The sequence below is a fragment of the Rhamphochromis longiceps genome, linkage group LG3, assembly GCF_057381845.1.
Source record: "Rhamphochromis longiceps isolate RC_006_pf linkage group LG3, R_longiceps_female_GT1.1, whole genome shotgun sequence".
Classification (NCBI taxonomy): Eukaryota; Metazoa; Chordata; class Actinopteri; order Cichliformes; family Cichlidae; genus Rhamphochromis; species Rhamphochromis longiceps.
In genome coordinates, this window is record NC_140559.1 from 43,952,821 (window position 1) to 43,971,270 (window position 18,450).

Consider the following 18,450-nt stretch of genomic DNA (forward strand, 5'->3'; position numbering starts at 1 on the left):
CCCCCGTGGCTGCGATGATTCCCACGTAAAATCGGGAATAACTGGCCTGACATTTTCAGGTCTTATGCCACATAATGTCAGCTGGTTTCAGTTGCTGCACAGTGGCTCAGTCCCCTCTGAGCTGTCTGAGGTTTTCAGACTATTTCTTCCCTGAAATAAAAGTTTTATAAATTTAAATCCTCCCTCAACTCATCAGGATGTATCCATTGATTATCAGCAACAACCCCACCACCACCACTTCCTCCCCCAGGGCTCTGTTTTTCTTTTTTTTTTTCTTTTTAACAAAGGTAATGATCACCCTTTGCATTGCCATAAACCAATTACATCCCCAGGCTGCAGCAACCGGCTGTCAAATCTACTTAGAGCGCTCTGACAAACTATCTAATTTAGCATGTGTCACAATTCAGACAAGGTCAGAGGTCAGCGATGCCACTGTGTGGCTATCGTGCAGCCTTTGTCATGTGTAATTATGGTCAGCTGGGATTAGCGGGCTTGTCGGGGAGCGTTTTGAGAAGATTAATGTTCAGCTGATTCTGATAGCTGTCTTTTCTTCCACGCTTTCTTAACCCTCTCTCTCTCTCTCTTCCTCCTCAGAGGAAGAGGCAGAGCTATCAGACAGAGAGGTCCCGTTGAGGAAGAAAGGCCGGCCGAAGAAGAAGAAGGACACAAAAAAGAAAGACAAGGAAGGGAAACCTGTCAAAGCAAAAAAACGCAAGAAGATCGTGAGTTTCCTCGGCCTGTGGATTTTGGAAGTTTGACGTCCACATTACAGCGTCTTAACTGCTCTTCTTCCTTTTTTGTTTTTCATCTCTCGCTGCATGCACAGGACAGTGATGTAGAGAGAGACTCGGACAGAGAAAGAGACTACGGCGAGAACTCGGACAGCATTGCCAGCGACTATGGATCTGGTGAGAAAAAGAAAAAGAAGAAACATAAAGAAAGGAAAGAGAAGAAAACCAAGAAAAAGAAAAAAGACGATGGGGATCGAGACAGCAGTCAGGAGGAAACAACGAAGGTAAAGACGTTTTCGCTTGACTCCCAAAAACCCCAACAGTGATCAACGGTGACGAGTCCACCCTTGTTCACGGTCTGATGCTCTGCTTTCTTCTCAGCAACCGTTAGAACAGAAGACCTCGGCGCAGCTGGCGAGGGAGTGGGGCCTGGAGGATGTCGATCACATCTTCACAGAGGAGGACTACAGGGAGCTCACCAACTACAAAGCCTTCAGCCAGTTCATGAGGTACGGCCTGCTCTCTGTTCTCACGTGGGTGGGTGACATCAAGACAGCTAAACCTTCCCTAATAGGCTCCACAGATTAGGTTTACTGGATGGTTAAATAGGTTCAGACAACTCACTTCTGATGAGCTGTCGTCAGGTGGAAAAAAGGTGCTCGACATTCGAATTTCTCTCGCTTTTCAGGGTAAAAGACGAGTAAGAGTGCTGACGTCCTGTGGGAACGTTTGTCTGGAAATGTCGTGTCATTACGCCTGTATTCAAAAGACATTAGCTCCGCACACTCGCTGTGACTTTGCACTGCAGGGGTGCAGTTTGGAAATCTTTTGATTCTAACTTCTGTTTGAGTTGCAGAGTGGAGTCAGATTCCCGTTAGCTGATCTGATGGGAGTGGAAGTGCTGCTGCTAACTATGTGGATGTTGACAATGTGCTTATGGCTTGTTGTCAAAGGAGCTTGCAAAGAAAAGCGTCTGGACTTCTTTAAGTTGCTTGAAGACGTTTCACCTCTTATCCGAGAAGCATCTTCAAGCAACTTAAAGAAGTCCAGACGCTTTTCTTTGCAAGCTCCTTTGACTACGATGACCTGGATGACTGAGAACCTTCACAGACTTATGGCTTGTTGTTTTTATTCTTTACTCCCCCACAGTGTCTACATCTGCTGGTAAGCTTACTGTAACTGCTCAGCTCATGTGACGAGGCTGGTTAGGAGAGTGAGGAGTCCTCGGCTTGGCTGGCTAACTTTTACAGAGTTCAGGTGCTTGAGGGTCTTGATCCCGAGCAGCTGTGGTGATATGGGTGCCCACCTGGTCTGTTGTGGTGATGACAGAGCTGAGCCTCTAGGCAAAGTTCCTACCTGGCGTCTAGCTGACAGACAGAAAGGAGCTGTCTGTGAAATATTTCTAAACTCGAGGAGAAGCTTGTTCATCTTGGAGATGCTCTGAGTTAAGGTGCCTCATGGCTTTCGTGGTGAGGTGTATTTTGGGCTTGGTGACCTCAGGCCTGATCCAAGATGTCTTGAAGACATTGTATGTTATGACTGAAATGCTTCATTATGGTCCCTAATCTGTAGGCGGTGGCTAGAGACAGAGAGAGGGGAGATCTAGTCAACTCTGTTTGACTTTTGCCCCCTGGGACAAGGACCCAAATAAGCAGTAGAACAGATGGTTAGATACAATAGAAACATCAATAAACGTCCATATATGGTTGATTCTACAACACATGGAAATGAAACTGTTTCATTGACAGGACTTGAACCTATTAATACCAAACGAACCTTAATAATAATAATAATGTCAAAACGATTTGATGCTTTTTGGTGACACTGCTTCCTCCTTAATGAAGAAGAGCTCCTGTTAAGTGTCTGTTAGCACAGACGCCAGTAGCCTGGGTTGACTACTATTACTTGTTTCTGTCCCCCTGTGGCAGCCGTGTCTTTATCATCCCAGCTTTGTATAAATGAGACAGCAGCCCCCGTGTTACATGTAACACTGTGTCAGCAGCAGCCTGAGCCTCGGTCTCTGGGGCTGACTCATACCTGCTTTGACTCTCATAAGTAATGTGTAATGCCCAGCGCCTGTTCAGCCAACTTGTCTGCAGCTGGTAGGAAAGCTAATTGACAAATGAACCTGGTGATTGGCTCTCTTGATGGAGGTGAAAGTTTATTCATTTTGGTTATGTGGTTTCACTCTCACAACGCTCTCTCTTAGGCCGATGATCGCCAAGAAGAACCCTAAGATCCCCATGTCAAAGATGATGACCATCCTGGGGGTCAAGTGGAGGGAGTTTAGCTCTAACAACCCCTTCAAGGGCAACGCTGCAGCTGTGGCGGCGGCGGCTGCGGCCGCTGCCATCGCTGTTGCCGAGCAGGTCTCTGCAGCGACCGCCTCACCTGAACCGCCACCTCAGCCTCCACCTGTTAGAAAAGCCAAGACAAAAGAGGGCAAAGGTCTGTCGTCTTCCCATTCCTGTACTAGGACCAGGGCAACGAGATGTTTTAGAGGCACACGATGAACACAGCAGATGTTGACCGATGTTAGGTTTACAGAACTGCGCAAAAATGTTGAACCACCCCTCATTTCTTTAGATTTTGTTTCCAAGGAGCCAGACTTTTATGTAAATGTACTTTCTGAAAGTATTTCAAAATCTTTCTTTGGAAACTAATTTTTACTTCAATCCTAGTTCCTGATCACTTTCAGAGAAATGGTTTTATTTGTTTGTTTAAACTACTTAACACTGAGTTGTTGATCATCATGCTTAAAAAAGGCACCTAACACCTAACCAGTGTCAGCTGTCTGCACAAGAAGCCATTTTTAAGGAAGGGAAGCAGGGACAAAAGACTGGGGTATGTCAAATTACACAAGAACTGGACTGTGAAACAGGTCTAATGGAGTGATGAATCCAAATTTGAAAATATTGAGTCAAATCATCGTTGATATACAGAGAGGAGGTCAGGAGAGAGGTATACCAGTGAGTGTCTACAGCCATCTTTATAAACAGGGTGGAGGCACTGTCATGGTTTAAAGCTGCATTTCACCCAGTGGTGTCAGAGATCTTGTCAAAATGAGTGGAATTATGAACGTAGATGATCCATTAGATCATGCAATACCTGCAAAGCATCTGATTGGCAGCAGCTTCATTTTTCAGCATGACAATGATCCAAAAAACGCTGCCAATGCTGTAAAAACATACCTGGATAGAAAAAGACACAGTGGAACTCTATCAGTGATGGATTGGCCTCCTCTGAGCTCAGACCTCAACATTATTGAAGCAGTGTGGGATCATTTTGACAGAGAACAGAACAAAAGGCAGAAACATCCAAAGAAGAGCTTTGAAAGTCCTTCAAGAAGCCTGGAGAGCTATTCCTGAAGACTACTTAAAGAAATTACAGGAAAGCTGACTAAGAGAGTTTAAGAATAAAGGTGGTCAAACCAAATATTGACTTTCAAACTGAATAGAAATATATTTCCATGTATGTTTGCGCGTTTCAACTAACTGCTGCACCTGTTTCCCCTTTTCCTGGCAAAATCTAAGGGTATGAGGGGTGGCTCGAGACTTTTGCACATGTGCTGTACATGCTAATGGAGAGCAGTAAACTAATGCTAACCTCTCATTTACCTCTATCCCTTTTCTGATACAGCTCACTGATACAGCTTCTTTGTTATGCTGTCTGTCCAGGTCCGGGTTACAAGAAGCGCAGTAAAAGTCCTCGAGTTCCAGACAAGAAAAAGGCTTCAGCCGTAGCCAAAGCTAAAAAGATGGCACCCATCCGTATTAAATTATCACCTATCAGTGCCAAGAGGAAGAAGAGCTGCTCGGTGAGTGTGAAGTTTAGAGTATTCGTGAAACACTGAATCGGTGGAAGTTAAAAACAGCGTCGCTCCCTGTTGTTTTCCTCTGTTTCTTGTTACCTGTCTCTCCTCCCTTCACTCACTGCCCCCGTGCTTTCTCGTGCTCTGCTAGAGCGAGGATATGGATGAGGACGAGTCTGAGCAGGAGGACTCCAGCGTTCACAGCTCCTCGGTTCGCTCTGACAGCTCTGGCCGAGTGAAGAAGAACAAGCGCGGACGGCCTGCCAAGAAGAAGAAGAAAAGTAAGCGCAGCCTGCTTGTTATACGTACAGCACATAATTATAAATGATGTACAGCCTCCCTGTCCACATCCATCTTACAGCTCCACTGTTAAGTTTACTTTGGCTTATTGGAATCCAAAGGAATAATGCAGCTCAACTCTTCTGGTTCAGACAATAATCTTCTCTCTTTTTATAGTCTCCTATTTATAACACAAAACTGGAGATGCATAAACATAAAACATAAAAAAAAATCAAAAATCAAATGTTGATTTTCAGTAGTCTGGAGTGCATGGACATCCCCATGCAGCTGTCTTTAGTTACTTGTTAATGTGTCTCTCTGTCTTCAGTTGCGTGTTCAGGATGAGAAATGCGTGCTCGATCGGGTTGCGATCAGGTGATTGGCTCTGCCATTCCAGATGATTCCACTTGTTAACCTTCAATAAGCTCTGTTCACTTCAGAATTAATGTGTCTGCTTCTGTTTTCTGTCCCATCATCAATAAACAATAGTGCCCAGTGTCACTGGAAGCTGCGGGTAACCATTCGTCACACTGCCTTTACCGCGTTTCACAGATTATGTTGATTATGAGCAGAAGGAGCAGCCTTCACAATTCTTTCTTCTGTTATTCTGGGGCAGATTAGTGTGTCCAAAAATGCTGTTCCTGAGCTGCTCGAAAGGGGTTTTTAGACATAATTTGGTCCTTTGCATATTCTGGGATAGCTTATGTTTTATTGTTTGTTTGTTTTTCATTAAATCTGTTCTCAAGTTAAGATATGCTTACTTCCTGATATGTTTTCTCAGTTGGATGTTGTGAACAGACATTTCTTTACCATAGAAAGGATCCTATGATCATCCACAACTGTTGTCTTTCCTGGACGTCCAGGTCTCCTTATGTTGCTTAGGCAACCATCTATTGTATTTATCAGTCCCTCATATGTTAGTTTACAGTATTATTACCTCCCATTTAGTAGTTTCTTAAATTGCCAAAATTGATATAAGTTTGACTCTAATCTTGAAGTTGAACTTGTTTCACTTGCGCTGATCACATGCTGTGAGTTCACATCAACAGCTTACAAATGCAACTATTGGAATAAAGAAAGACCTTTTACATTTTGAATTAGTGAAGAAATAACGTAAAAATATAACACATGCCTTTTTCATAGACAGGTGTGTTTTGTGTGTGTGAATTACACTGAGGCCATGGAAAGAAGGCACTGTGTACAAAAATGACTTCAGTTTCTCAGTGATGAATGCACTATTTTGTTCAACTCCTCAAATGCAAACTGAGACTCTGCACTTAATCCAAACTCATTACACGTGCATCCATAGGCTAAATCTGACTATTGTCACGTCTGGTAGCGTGATTTCATTTTGCCAAGAAGGCCAAAACTTGATCATTTGCAAACCTTCTGCATTACAAGCGTGCAGATGTGCTGCAAATCCGAGCAGCTTCAAGTGTTTCACTTGCGTTTTTCAGTTTTTCTTTTAGTTCTGAAAAAGTTCAAACATGCAGCACGTACCTAAAACTTCACCCCGTGTTCCTGAAAACGTCACGCACATCTCTCACATTTGACTGCACTTGTTTTAAGTTACACATGAAACTGCATGGTTATAGTTGGAAGTGAAAAATGAGCAGTTCAGTTATTTGGGGTGAAAAACACAGAAATGGTTTGTGACCTTTTGTCAGTGCTTGTCAACTCGCCCTGTGCTTGCTATCTCCCTTCCCAGGTGAAGAGGAAGGGGATGGCTACGAGACCGATCACCAGGACTACTGTGAGGTGTGTCAGCAGGGCGGGGAGATCATCCTGTGCGACACCTGTCCTCGAGCGTACCACCTCGTCTGCCTTGAGCCTGAGCTGGACAAGGCCCCCGAGGGCAAGTGGAGCTGTCCCCATTGTGTAAGTACAACTGCTCCTGTTTTTTATTTTCCCGTCTCCTTTGCATCGTTTTTATTCCACAACTTATCTCCGAGCTGTGTGGCTACCTGAGCAGCAAAAACACCTGTTACTGTTAGTTAAAGCTTGTTTTCTTGGAGGATCAGATGAGTAGAAACCCTTTAAGCTTATCAGAAATCTGAGCGGGGAAGCGGCTACGTGCAGACATCCTGCCTCAACAAAAAACTGTCGCCAAATGTGGGTGTAATCTATTCAGCAATGGCACAAATATTGCTCAGTGCTAATTTCTAGATGCTGCGAAGTCTTGGTATCAGATCTCTGAGATTAGTCAGTTAAGGTGCTGTGAAACTGCTCACTAAATTGCTGCATTAAATCCACTGTGTAGAATTTTATGTGATTGTTTCGACTGGTTTAGCTTTTTAGTTTCTTTATGAGTCACGTGTTTTTATCTGTAGGGACGACCTGGTATTGATATCGAAAGTGTGAACAAAGTGAGCGATACTTGCGCTTAAATGTCATTTAGCTAACTGACTGGAGGAGCGGAGAAAAAGAGGGAAAGGGCATGCACTGGTGACAAACAGGAAGCTGAAAAGAAGCTTTTTACCTGCTGTTTATTCAGCGCAAGTGTCAGGTTTATCTGAGTCAAGCATCCCTGAATACCAAGAAGTGGTAGACTGGCATCGAATTTGAAGGAGAGCTGTATCAGAGCAGTATAACTGTCACACTCAAGGTGTTTGTTGACGTGCTAGTGAGATACTTACACTTTGAAAGGGTTGGGGATTTTTTCTGGTCTTTTTTTTTTTGGAAAATTTCGACTCCCCCGAGTAGGTGCTATAGCACAGTCAAAATTTCCACTTCATTAATCGTGAACATTTCAACAATCAAATGCCATGTTGTAAATATGTATGCATTATTCAAAAAGCAATGATTTGTAATGCCATGTAACCATTCTGCAGTTTGAAAGTCACTGGTTCTTGCAAATAAACGATTTCACATTCTCATTTTATTCTGCACAGCAAGGCGAAAAGCTGCTTGCTTTCCTCCGGAGTGTGAGCTCCCTATATGTCACCAGGCTACATTTACAAATTGGCAAATGCCGGTTTTAATATCGTACAGTAGTTGCCAAAACTGTGTTTTATATAAGCTTGGGTCTGTAGTGACTGAGATAGCAGACATTTACTTTAACTGTCAGTGTTGCACAGGGATAGTAGACCCCAAATATGGGTTACATACTGCAGCTGTTACATAAATCAGGTATTTCTTTTTTTAACCTTTATTCACCCAGAATAGGCTCACTTGGAGCAGTGGTCTATTTTTCACAAACTCCATCCTTCACAGTCACGGAGGCCTACTTAAAACAGCACCTGAGCAGCTCCAGCAAAGGTCCTTCTCCCGCTTATCTTATGTCTCACAACCACATTCCCACTTAAGGCTAAAAGAGTCAATGGGAGCCAGGACTCTCAGTGCAATGAACAGCTGGCAACATTAGCAGCTTAATTTTTTTCTGTGAGTCATTAATATGTAACCACAAAATTCTCAATAAGCATCTTGTGGTTGTTGAAAGCTCCTTTTACTTCATGTGTTCAGGATGTTCCTCAGTTTAACAGTTTTGTTTTCTCTCGCTTTCTTTCAGGAAAAAGAGGGAATCCAGTGGGAAGCAAAAGACGAAGACTTTGAGGATTTTGAGGAGGACAGCGAGGACAGAGTGATATCAGAGGTCGGCGTGAGGGTCGCCACTGGGGCGGAGGAGGAAGATGACGACCACATGGAGTTCTGTCGGGTGTGTAAAGACGGAGGTGAGCTGTTGTGCTGCGACACCTGTACGTCTTCCTACCACATCCACTGTCTGAACCCGCCGTTGCCGGAGATTCCCAACGGAGAGTGGCTGTGTCCACGATGCACGGTCAGTTGATGCTCTTGTCACAGTGTTTTTTTAATCTATACCTCACAGATTTCCATCTTCTCGCTTAAATAAACTGATGTGATTTTAAAAATGCATTTTTGCTCCAGTGTCCGCCAATCAAGGGACGAGTCCAAAAGATCCTCCACTGGCGATGGGGTGAGCCTCCACCTCCCATTCCTGTTCCACCCGCTCCCGACGCTCCACCCGACGCCCCGCCACCGCCACCAATGAAAGGCAGGGCAGAGAGGGAGTTCTTTGTAAAGCTGACCGGACAGTCCTACTGGCACTGCACCTGGATCACTGAGCTGCAGGTGAGTCTGAAAGTCACAACCACAAATAATGGCAAGTCTGTTTTCTAGGGATTCCCCCTCCTCAGTCCAAATATTTCTTCTTCTTCTTTTTTTTTAGCCACACACGTGTCAGAGTAATGAACCAGACAGCACACATCTGTCTTTTTAATCAAGCTCCTGCAGCCTAATGTACATCCCTTTGACAACATGCCATAGCAAAAATATAAATAAAGTAATTAAATTAAATTCACAGTATTGCTCCCTATAAAATAACTGATATTTCTTATACACACACTGGCCATCAGGTATACCAGTACAAAAATATCTAAAAAGTCAACACATGGCAGCAACTCTATGCCTTTAGACACGTAGACACGATGTGGACTTCCAGCACCTTGTGGAATCTGTGCCGTGAAGAATTAAAGTCGTTCTGAAGGCTAAACTGGGTCCAGCCCAGCAAGGTGTAACCAATGAAGTAGCCGTCTCAGGTAGTCAGCCTGGTTTGTTGTTGTTAAAAGACATATTTAAACTTACAGAGTTAGAGTTTTACTTGTTACGTGTCCTTCAGAGGTTAAAATGCAGTTGTGTTTTGACTCTAGCCTGGCTCATTAGCTAATAACCACAAAAAATAACTTTTGCTTGCCCACCCTGGAGGAGAAGTATGAAAGAGAAAGCCCACACCAGACCACCCACAAACGGCCCTTTATAGGACCTTGTTTGGATTGTTGTTACACTGAAACTATGTATATCATGTGTAACTGTTGCTTAATCATCTCTGTGGCTGCAGCCGCTTCTCGCACACTCTTCCCTCAACAAGGGACCTACTTCACACACAGGCGTCTTAAAGGGGACAGAATGGGCGCTATCAGGCGAGGGTCACGTTTTTCCAAGTCTAAACAATGAAAAAAAATGGTTTTGAAAACCACAAATCTAAGACGTCCTCACCTGAAAAATGATCATCTGACCAACTAATGTCTTTGTCTCATCAGCTGGAGATCTTCCACTCGGTCATGTATAGAAACTACCAGAGGAAGACGGACATGGACGAGCCTCCCAGCTTGGACTACGGCTCGGGGGGAGAGGATGAGAACGGAGTAGGAAAGAGCGAGAAGAGGAGGGCCAAAGACCCCCAGTATGCCATCATGGAGGACAAATACTACAGATATGGCATCAAGCCCGAGTGGATGATGATTCACCGGATCATCAATCACAGGTAAAGAGCCGTGCACACAAGCACGCAGAGGTCAGGTTTGTGAAGGACCACTAACTGTGATCATGTGTCTCCCTGCTAGTGTGGATAAGAAGGGGATATACCACTACCTGGTCAAGTGGCGAGACCTCGCCTACGACCAGTGTACATGGGAGAGAGACGACATGGATATCCCCGACTTTGCAATTTACAAGGCCAGCTACTGGAAACACAGGTATTTGTTTTTAAAGCTGTATTTCTCATTTATTAACCTCCTAAAACCTGCCGTCCACATATGTGGGCATCACATTTTGGGTTGTCCAGACCACAATACTAAATTTTGCTCTACAAAGGCCTGATATGCAGTTACGAGGACATTACACTGCCAGCTGAAATGTTTCATGTTTCATGCTCTGAAATCTTTTACTTTTTTGACTTTGAAGTGATGCTAACAGTTTCAGGAAGACGTATGCCTGTAACAAATGAACCATATTGCTCAAAGGGGCACAGCTGCTGTTTCTCATTTTGTTTTTGTACTCAGGAAAAATGCTGCTGTGTTCAGACACCAAATAAAAAGTTTTGCACATCAATTGTGACTTTATAATGTTCTATCGAAATTTAATGCAAATCTCCTCATATGTGGATATAACTTTTCTCAGAAACTACATCAGGTAAAATGATCATTCGTTGTTTTTACATTCATCAGGTCTCAATCAGCCCAAAGAGAAATTAAAATTTCATGCAATGAAAAAGTTCGGGTTTTAGGAGGTTAAAGCAAGTCCGCTAGTGTTTTTCAGCCGCTTCACAGAGACCTGCCTACGTATACGTGCAGTCTCATCTCCCTTTGATGAATCGGATCCCTGCTAGAGTGAACAGCTTAGTGTCAGCGACGTGGCAATAATTCTGCTGCTGTTTAACAGGGACGCCATAATGAAGGAGGACCCAGACAAACCCAGGAAGATAAGGAACAAGAACTCAGATGAGGGTGAAGATGAGTCTCCAGGCTCACCACTCACTGATGTGAGTATTGTAAAGTGTGCAGCTGCTGTCTGCTGTTAGCCAGTCACTCTTTTTTGTTATAAAGTTATTAAATGTTTCTTATAAGAACAATCACATACTGCAATTCAGATTTACATTTTTTATATGCTATACTGTAAGGATTCCCTTACAATGTGTTCCCTTTATTTTTGTGTTAAATTGTACACATTTAAGGATCTTTATTGTATAAAAGCACACCACTGGTGAACCGACTTCGATTATTTTTACTAATAGTTTTACTAAAGCTGTCCGATGCAGCATGGGAGAATAACCACACTTTCCAATATTTCTCATTTTGCATATCTAAGCCTCTCTCTTGGTAATATTGCTCAAAACTATCTTTGAAAATGTAGATTATTGAACAGTTTCTGATTCATAACCTCATAATTGTTCAGCGTGGAGAGGTTTGTAAATCTGACAACTCAGTAGGTTACATAGGAGTTTAAAATCTGTACCATAAGTGCATCTGCTAAAAATCTCGGACGAGTTCAAATCCCAGTGATTGCCTGGGATTTTTCAAATTTATACCACAGTCACAGGAAACACTATGAGGAGGCTGAGTGGTAGCATTGGCGACCGCCAGTATTTTTTTTTTATCATGTACAAATCTGTGCGCATTAAACCACAATAAGTCAAAATACAAACAAACAGACACAATTTGACCTTTCAGTCAAAACCTTTACAGAAAATAAACAAAGACTGATGAATGAAATTAGTTTTTTCTTGGTAATCCAGATGTTTTCAGGAAATGTAAAGGAATTTCCATCCATCCATTCGCTTCCGCTTATCCTTTATCGGGGTCACGGGGGAGCTGGAGCCTATCCCAGCTGTCTTAGGGCGAGAGGCGGGGTACACGCTGGACAGGTCGCCAGTCTGTTGCAGGGCTAACACACAGACAGAGACAGCCATTCACTCCCACATTCACACCTATGGCAATTTAGAGTTTCCAGTTAACCCAATCGTATCTCCTCACCGTTTTCTCATTTCTTCCCTTCAGCCTACAATAAAATACGAGGAGCAGCCAGACTTTGTCACGTCAACGGGCGGCACGCTACATCTGTACCAACTGGAGGGCCTGAACTGGCTTCGGTTTTCCTGGGCTCAGGGCACTGACACCATCCTGGCGGACGAGATGGGGCTGGGAAAGACCATCCAAACCATCGTCTTCCTCTATTCACTTTTCAAAGAGGTGCTGACCTTATCTCTGCTTTTTTCCTTTAACGTTGTTTAAAGTCTCGCTGTGTAACACGGTACTGATTTCCCTCTCTGCTCGCTTCAGGGTCACACTAAGGGTCCATTTCTAGTCAGCGCTCCACTCTCCACCATCATCAACTGGGAGAGGGAGTTTGAGATGTGGGCCCCCGATTTCTACGTGGTGACGTACACGGGAGACAAGGACAGCCGAGCCATCATCAGAGAGAACGAGTTCTCCTTTGATGACACGGCCGTCAAGGGAGGAAAGAAGACCTTCAAACTGAGGGTAAGGAGGGATCGTTAGCAGTAGCGGGAAAACACGATATCGACAGTGGCGTCCACTCATCCTTCCTCCCTTGTTTGTCCTCCTGCAGCGAGAAGCTCCTATTAAATTCCACGTGCTGCTGACCTCCTACGAGCTGGTGACCATCGACCAAACGGCGCTGAAGTCTATTGACTGGGCCTGTCTGGTGGTGGATGAAGCTCACCGCCTTAAGAACAACCAGTCCAAGGTACAGCAGCTACTGCATATGAGTCCACATTAACGCACTTCACCTCTCTCTGGTGGCCAAACTATGCAATGGCAACACTTTAGTCCCACAGTACTTAACTACTTTCATAGGTCGTTTAATGTACTTTATCATGAGAGTAATAGATTAAGTATTAGCTGTACTTCTTCAGGAAGTTGGGGTCCATGCCATAATGACTTAATTACAACTAATTATAAGATCTATGCAATATAAGATATTTACTTACAGTATAAAACACCTTAAGGCGACTATTGTTGTGAGTTTGCACTATAGAAATAAAACTGATGTGAAATTAAGTCAAATATGTTTGTTTTTTAATGATGTGGAAGAGTTTAGAAAAATCCACTGAGAGTTAAATAACGCTGAGCTTCCTTATTTGTGTTTCCAGTTCTTCAGGCGTCTGAACGACTACAAGATCGACTACAAGCTTCTGCTCACAGGAACTCCGTTACAGAACAACCTGGAGGAGCTGTTTCACCTGCTCAACTTCCTCACACCTAACCGCTTCAAGTAGGACTTCTTTCTTTGTAAAGCACACACCTTCACACTACATGAACACCTAATTTTAAAAGGGGGTCCTACAAGAGTAGCTTTGCATGAGTCGTCATTAATTTAAAAAATAATGAATCTGTTCTAGCTTTTGGTGCAGCCCATTCACTTCATCCCCTGTTAGAAAAAGCTGTTTTACCTACTCTCTGTTAAGTGTGTCATATTTAACACATGAGTTTTTATGTGTTTGTGAGAGTGTAGAAGTATAATACAAATAAATCTCATGTATGCAAATTAATATTTAACTAATTATAAAATGGTCAGGTGTTTGAACAAACACTGACAATTTTCTAGCAATTATAAAGAGTTGAGGCCACACTCTTGAAAGGCCACTTTCTTCTGATTGGCTGCCCCTCGTCTGGCTCCCTCAAACAAAAGCTTGTAAGCGTTGCGTCCATAGAAGCAAATGAAGCTGATATCTGTTCAGCACAAAAGTAGAAAAGATAGTAACTGAGTGTTTGGAGTAGTCTAAAGCCTAATGCTTAGGTTTACAGGGGTTACTATTATGTACACGTATCTCATTACCTGTAAACAGTAATGTGCCCAGTACTTGTAGCTCTACTAATTCATCTGTTCTTATTTCTAGTTGCAGTAGAATTGTCTATGATAGATTTTCTTCTCTCTCTCTTTGCAGTAACCTCGAGGGCTTCCTAGAAGAGTTCGCTGACATTTCCAAGGAGGACCAGATCAAGAAGCTCCATGACCTGCTGGGGCCTCACATGTTGCGCAGACTGAAGGCCGACGTCTTCAAGAACATGCCCGCCAAGACCGAGCTGATTGTCAGAGTGGAGCTGAGCCCTATGCAGAAGTATGACACTGACAAATGTAGATACAAATCTACGTTTGTAGCACTTAGACGAGCATCTTCCGTAGCCTAAAACCAAGGTCAGATTCAACTGAAAGGGTGTGTTTGTGTGTACAAGTGCGACAGTTAGTCTATACATCCTCTGTTGTTTGTAAGTGTTTGTTGGAGGGGAGAAAAAGGTTTTAAAAAGACTTCATCTTGATCTACACATTATATAAACATTGTATAAACAACAGGAGCCAGGCATTAATCTGGAGTTGGTACCCCTCTGCACTCTCCTGGGAAGCTTTTGTACATGTTGGAGCCTGTCTGTGGGATTGTTGTCCGTTAATGCAGAAAAGCATTTGGGCGGTCAGACACTGATGTCAGATCAGACGGGCTGACTCTTTCTAGTTCATCCCAAAGGTGTTCGGTAGAGTTGAGGTGTTCCCACAAAGCTGGAAATACAGAATTGAAGAACTGAAGAGTTTGTAAACTCTTGGATTTTTCTCATGATTTCCTTTCTTTTGGTTTCTTTTCTTGGAGACCAAAATGTGACACTACAAACCACATGAGAACATTCAGTCCTCTTATTGGCCGGATGTGTTCAGAGCAGGAGCAACATTGTTCTGGACTAGTGAATAACATGGAGCAGTTATTCCTAACATTTGTATTCAATATACCTGACTGCAACAAGATCGGCTAGAGATTGGATCAAGTTTTCACCATAAACCAGTTGCTCGCTCATCCAATGGCCTTTTTGTTGTTATTTCGGTCCTCACTCATGTGCGATTACTTTGTTCACATCTGCACCAATCAACCACATTAAAGCGAAAAATGAACCAGCTGTGCATCTTAAAACTGAACAGCTGGCTCCTGGAATTCCTCCACCAGTGTCAGTGGGACTCAGTGAAATGCGAGAATTCAAAGATTTAATAGATCCATCTAATGTTGTTGACGTCGTGTTGACACACTCCTAATCATTTCACGATTTTGTGTTTTTCTTGGATTTTCTTAAATGCAGGAAATACTACAAGCTAATTCTGACCAAAAACTTTGAAGCTCTAAACTCGAAAGGCGGAGGAAATCAGGTCTCGCTGCTCAACATCATGATGGACCTAAAGAAGTGCTGCAATCATCCCTACCTCTTCCCCGTTGCCTCAATGGTGAGAAGAAACAAAAGGACACTTTTGTCTTTGGGGATTCTTGATCCACAGAAAGAGTAGATTTAATGCTGCTTAAGTTTCCTGTATTATTTCAGCATTTACTCCAAGATTTGCTTTAAATGAATAGCAAATTGCTTAACAGGGACACCCTGTGGTAATGTGTGGAAGAGCTCCTGTGTCATACTGTATCTTCTTTGTGTTTGTAGGAATCCCCGAAAACACCCAGCGGTGCTTATGAAGGGTCAGCCCTCACTAAGGCCTCTGGGAAACTGACCCTGTTGCAGAAGATGCTGAGGAAGCTGAAAGAGCAGGGACACCGAGTGCTGGTCTTCTCACAGGTACGTCTTCACACAGACACAAACGAGCGCGCATTCACACACGCAAACACCAGATGGGTATCTCCCTGCGCAGATGTTAAATTGGTCTCGTGACATCTCCAGAAGGCTCAGCGGCAGGCTGTGATTCCAGCTGTGCGGCTGCACGGGTAATCAAGTATTCATGAAAACACATGCCGGTGTCTCTCTCTACCTCTCTGTCTCCTCCGTTTTCAGATGACTAAAATGCTCGACTTACTTGAAGATTTTCTGGATTATGAAGGTTACAAGTACGAGCGAATTGATGGAGGCATCACGGGAGCGCTGAGGCAAGAAGCCATCGACCGCTTTAACGGTGAGACACAGGATCAAGTGCGGTAAGCTGACCGTGAGCTCAGCTAAGGATGAGTAGGTGTCACGCTGCCTTGCAGTACTCTAGAAAGACTCATTAAATTGACAGAAATAACAAAAATGCTGCGACAGACTAACCGAGAAAGTTTGCTGATTAAAATATAAGTTAAAATGTTTTAAAACGATACGAGACAGTTATACCAATAGGCTGTATGTACAAGACTGACACAGGCAGTAGTCAGTGAAGTCATGTGTTTCTGCCACATTTATTTTAGCTTGTTGAAACCAACCGTAACAAGCATGCCTGTGGAAGCTGGGACCACTGCACTCTTAAAGGGAGTGTGCCCTCGGTAGCTTCTCCTTCAGCACTAATGGGGCCATAATGGTTTTACAGAACCTTTTTACAGTGCAGGCAATATACTGCATTTTAAAATGATGCAATTTACACATTATTAATAAAACTACTGTTAAGTCAAATTTAATTTAAATGTGATGTACAAAGCGTGTCATTAAAGTGCTTATTTATTTATTCGTCGTCAGGATTCAGATGGTTCTCTACATTTAGGTCGAGGGTCATATGATGATGATGTTGCTTTGATTGCACAATAACAAGAAGAAATATGGAAAACACTTTCAAAAACATTCTGTTGGTAACTCTCAACTCCTCATTTGACTTTTGGGATTCAATGTTTAAGAAAATGAAGAATCTGAGGGCAAGATTTAGCATGATGATCATAGAAATAATACCTCCCAAATGCGGTAAAGCAAAAGCAACAAGTCTGTTTTGAAAATGTAAGGAGTAAAAAGTACATAAATTTTTTTTTAATTCAGGGAGTAAAAGTAAAAAGTAGTCCGAAAAAAAAAGTAAAGTATAAACAACTGTAAATTGCACTTAAGTACATTAAGGAAGTATTTGTACTTCGTTACCTACAGGGAGTGCAGAATTATTAGGCAAGTTGTATTTTTGAGGAATAATTTTATTATTGAACAACAACCATGTTCTCAATGAACCCAAAAAACTCATTAATATCAAAGCTGAATGTTTTTGGAAGTAGTTTTTAGTTTGTTTTTAGTTGTAGTTATTTTAGGGGGATATCGGTGTGTGCAGGTGACTATTACTGTGCATAATTATTAGGCAACTTAACAAAAAACAAACATATACCCATTTCAATTATTTATTTTTACCAGTGAAACCAATATAACATCTCCACATTCACAAATATACATTTCTAAACATTCAAAAACAAAACAAAAACAAATCAGCGACCAATATAGCCACCTTTCTTTGCAAGGACACTCAAAAGCCTGCCATCCATGGATTCTGTCAGTGTTTTGATCTGTTCACCATCAACATTGCGTGCAGCAGCAACCACAGCCTCCCAGACACTGTTCAGAGAGGTGTACTGTTTTCCCTCCTTGTAAATCTCACATTTGATGATGGACCACAGGTTCTCAATGGGGTTCAGATCAGGTGAACAAAGTGGCCATGTCATTAGTTTTTCTTCTTTTATACCCTTTCTTGCCAGCCACGCTGTGGAGTACTTGGACGCGTGTGATGGAGCATTGTCCTGCATGAAAATCATGTTTTTCTTGAACGATGCAGACTTCTTCCTGTACCACTGCTTGAAGAAGGTGTCTTCCAGAAACTGGCAGTAGGACTGGGAGTTGAGCTTGACTCCATCCTCAACCCGAAAAGGCCCCACTAGCTCATCTTTGATAATACCAGCCCAAACCAGTACTCCACCTCCACCTTGCTGGCGTCTGAGTCGGACTGGAGCTCTCTGCCCTTTACCAATCCAGCCACGGGCCCATCCATCTGGCCCATCAAGACTCACTCTCATTTCATCAGTCCATAAAACCTTAGAAAAACCAGTCTTGAGATATTTCTTGGCCCAGTCTTGACGTTTCAGCTTGTGTGTCTTGTTCAGTGGTGGTCGTCTTTCAGCCTTTCTTACCTTGGCCATGTCTCTGAGTATTGCACACCTTGTGCTTTTGGGCACTCCGGTGATGTTGCAGCTCTGAAATATGGCCAAACTGGTGGCAAGTGGCATCTTGGCAGCTGCACGCTTGACTTTTCTCAGTTCATGGGCAGTTATTTTGCGCCTTGGTTTTTCCACACGCTTCTTGCGACCCTGTTGACTATTTTGAATGAAACGCTTGATTGTTCGATGATCACGCTTCAGAAGCTTTGCAATTTTGAGACTGCTGCATCCCTCTGCAAGATATCTCACTATTTTTGACTTTTCTGAGCCTGTCAAGTCCTTCTTTTGATCCATTTTGCCAAAGGAAAGGACGTTGCCTAATAATTATGCACACCTGATATAGGGTGTTGATGTCATTAGACCACACCCCTTCTCATTACAGAGATGCACATCACCTAATATGCTTAATTGGTAGTAGGCGTTCGAGCCTATACAGCTTGGAGTAAGACAACATGCATGAAGAG

At 43.0% G+C, this 18,450-nt stretch overlaps 1 protein-coding gene across 1 annotated transcript in view; it reads left to right on the top strand.

Moving 5' to 3' along the window:
* The window catches only part of chd3 (chromodomain helicase DNA binding protein 3), a 45,612-nt gene that overhangs the window by 2,418 nt on the left and 24,744 nt on the right, over positions 1-18,450 (top strand). Inside the window, exons 2-21 of the mRNA XM_085399332.1 lie at positions 595-722; positions 827-1,015; positions 1,113-1,240; positions 2,941-3,179; positions 4,409-4,548; positions 4,694-4,823; positions 6,530-6,699; positions 8,330-8,599; positions 8,707-8,910; positions 9,879-10,102; positions 10,182-10,313; positions 10,999-11,098; positions 12,114-12,305; positions 12,396-12,596; positions 12,685-12,822; positions 13,229-13,350; positions 14,024-14,197; positions 15,198-15,339; positions 15,546-15,677; positions 15,891-16,008. Coding sequence (XP_085255458.1) covers positions 595-722; positions 827-1,015; positions 1,113-1,240; positions 2,941-3,179; positions 4,409-4,548; positions 4,694-4,823; positions 6,530-6,699; positions 8,330-8,599; positions 8,707-8,910; positions 9,879-10,102; positions 10,182-10,313; positions 10,999-11,098; positions 12,114-12,305; positions 12,396-12,596; positions 12,685-12,822; positions 13,229-13,350; positions 14,024-14,197; positions 15,198-15,339; positions 15,546-15,677; positions 15,891-16,008 — 3,273 coding nt within the window. The remainder of the gene's footprint in view (positions 1-594; positions 723-826; positions 1,016-1,112; positions 1,241-2,940; positions 3,180-4,408; positions 4,549-4,693; positions 4,824-6,529; positions 6,700-8,329; positions 8,600-8,706; positions 8,911-9,878; positions 10,103-10,181; positions 10,314-10,998; positions 11,099-12,113; positions 12,306-12,395; positions 12,597-12,684; positions 12,823-13,228; positions 13,351-14,023; positions 14,198-15,197; positions 15,340-15,545; positions 15,678-15,890; positions 16,009-18,450) is intronic.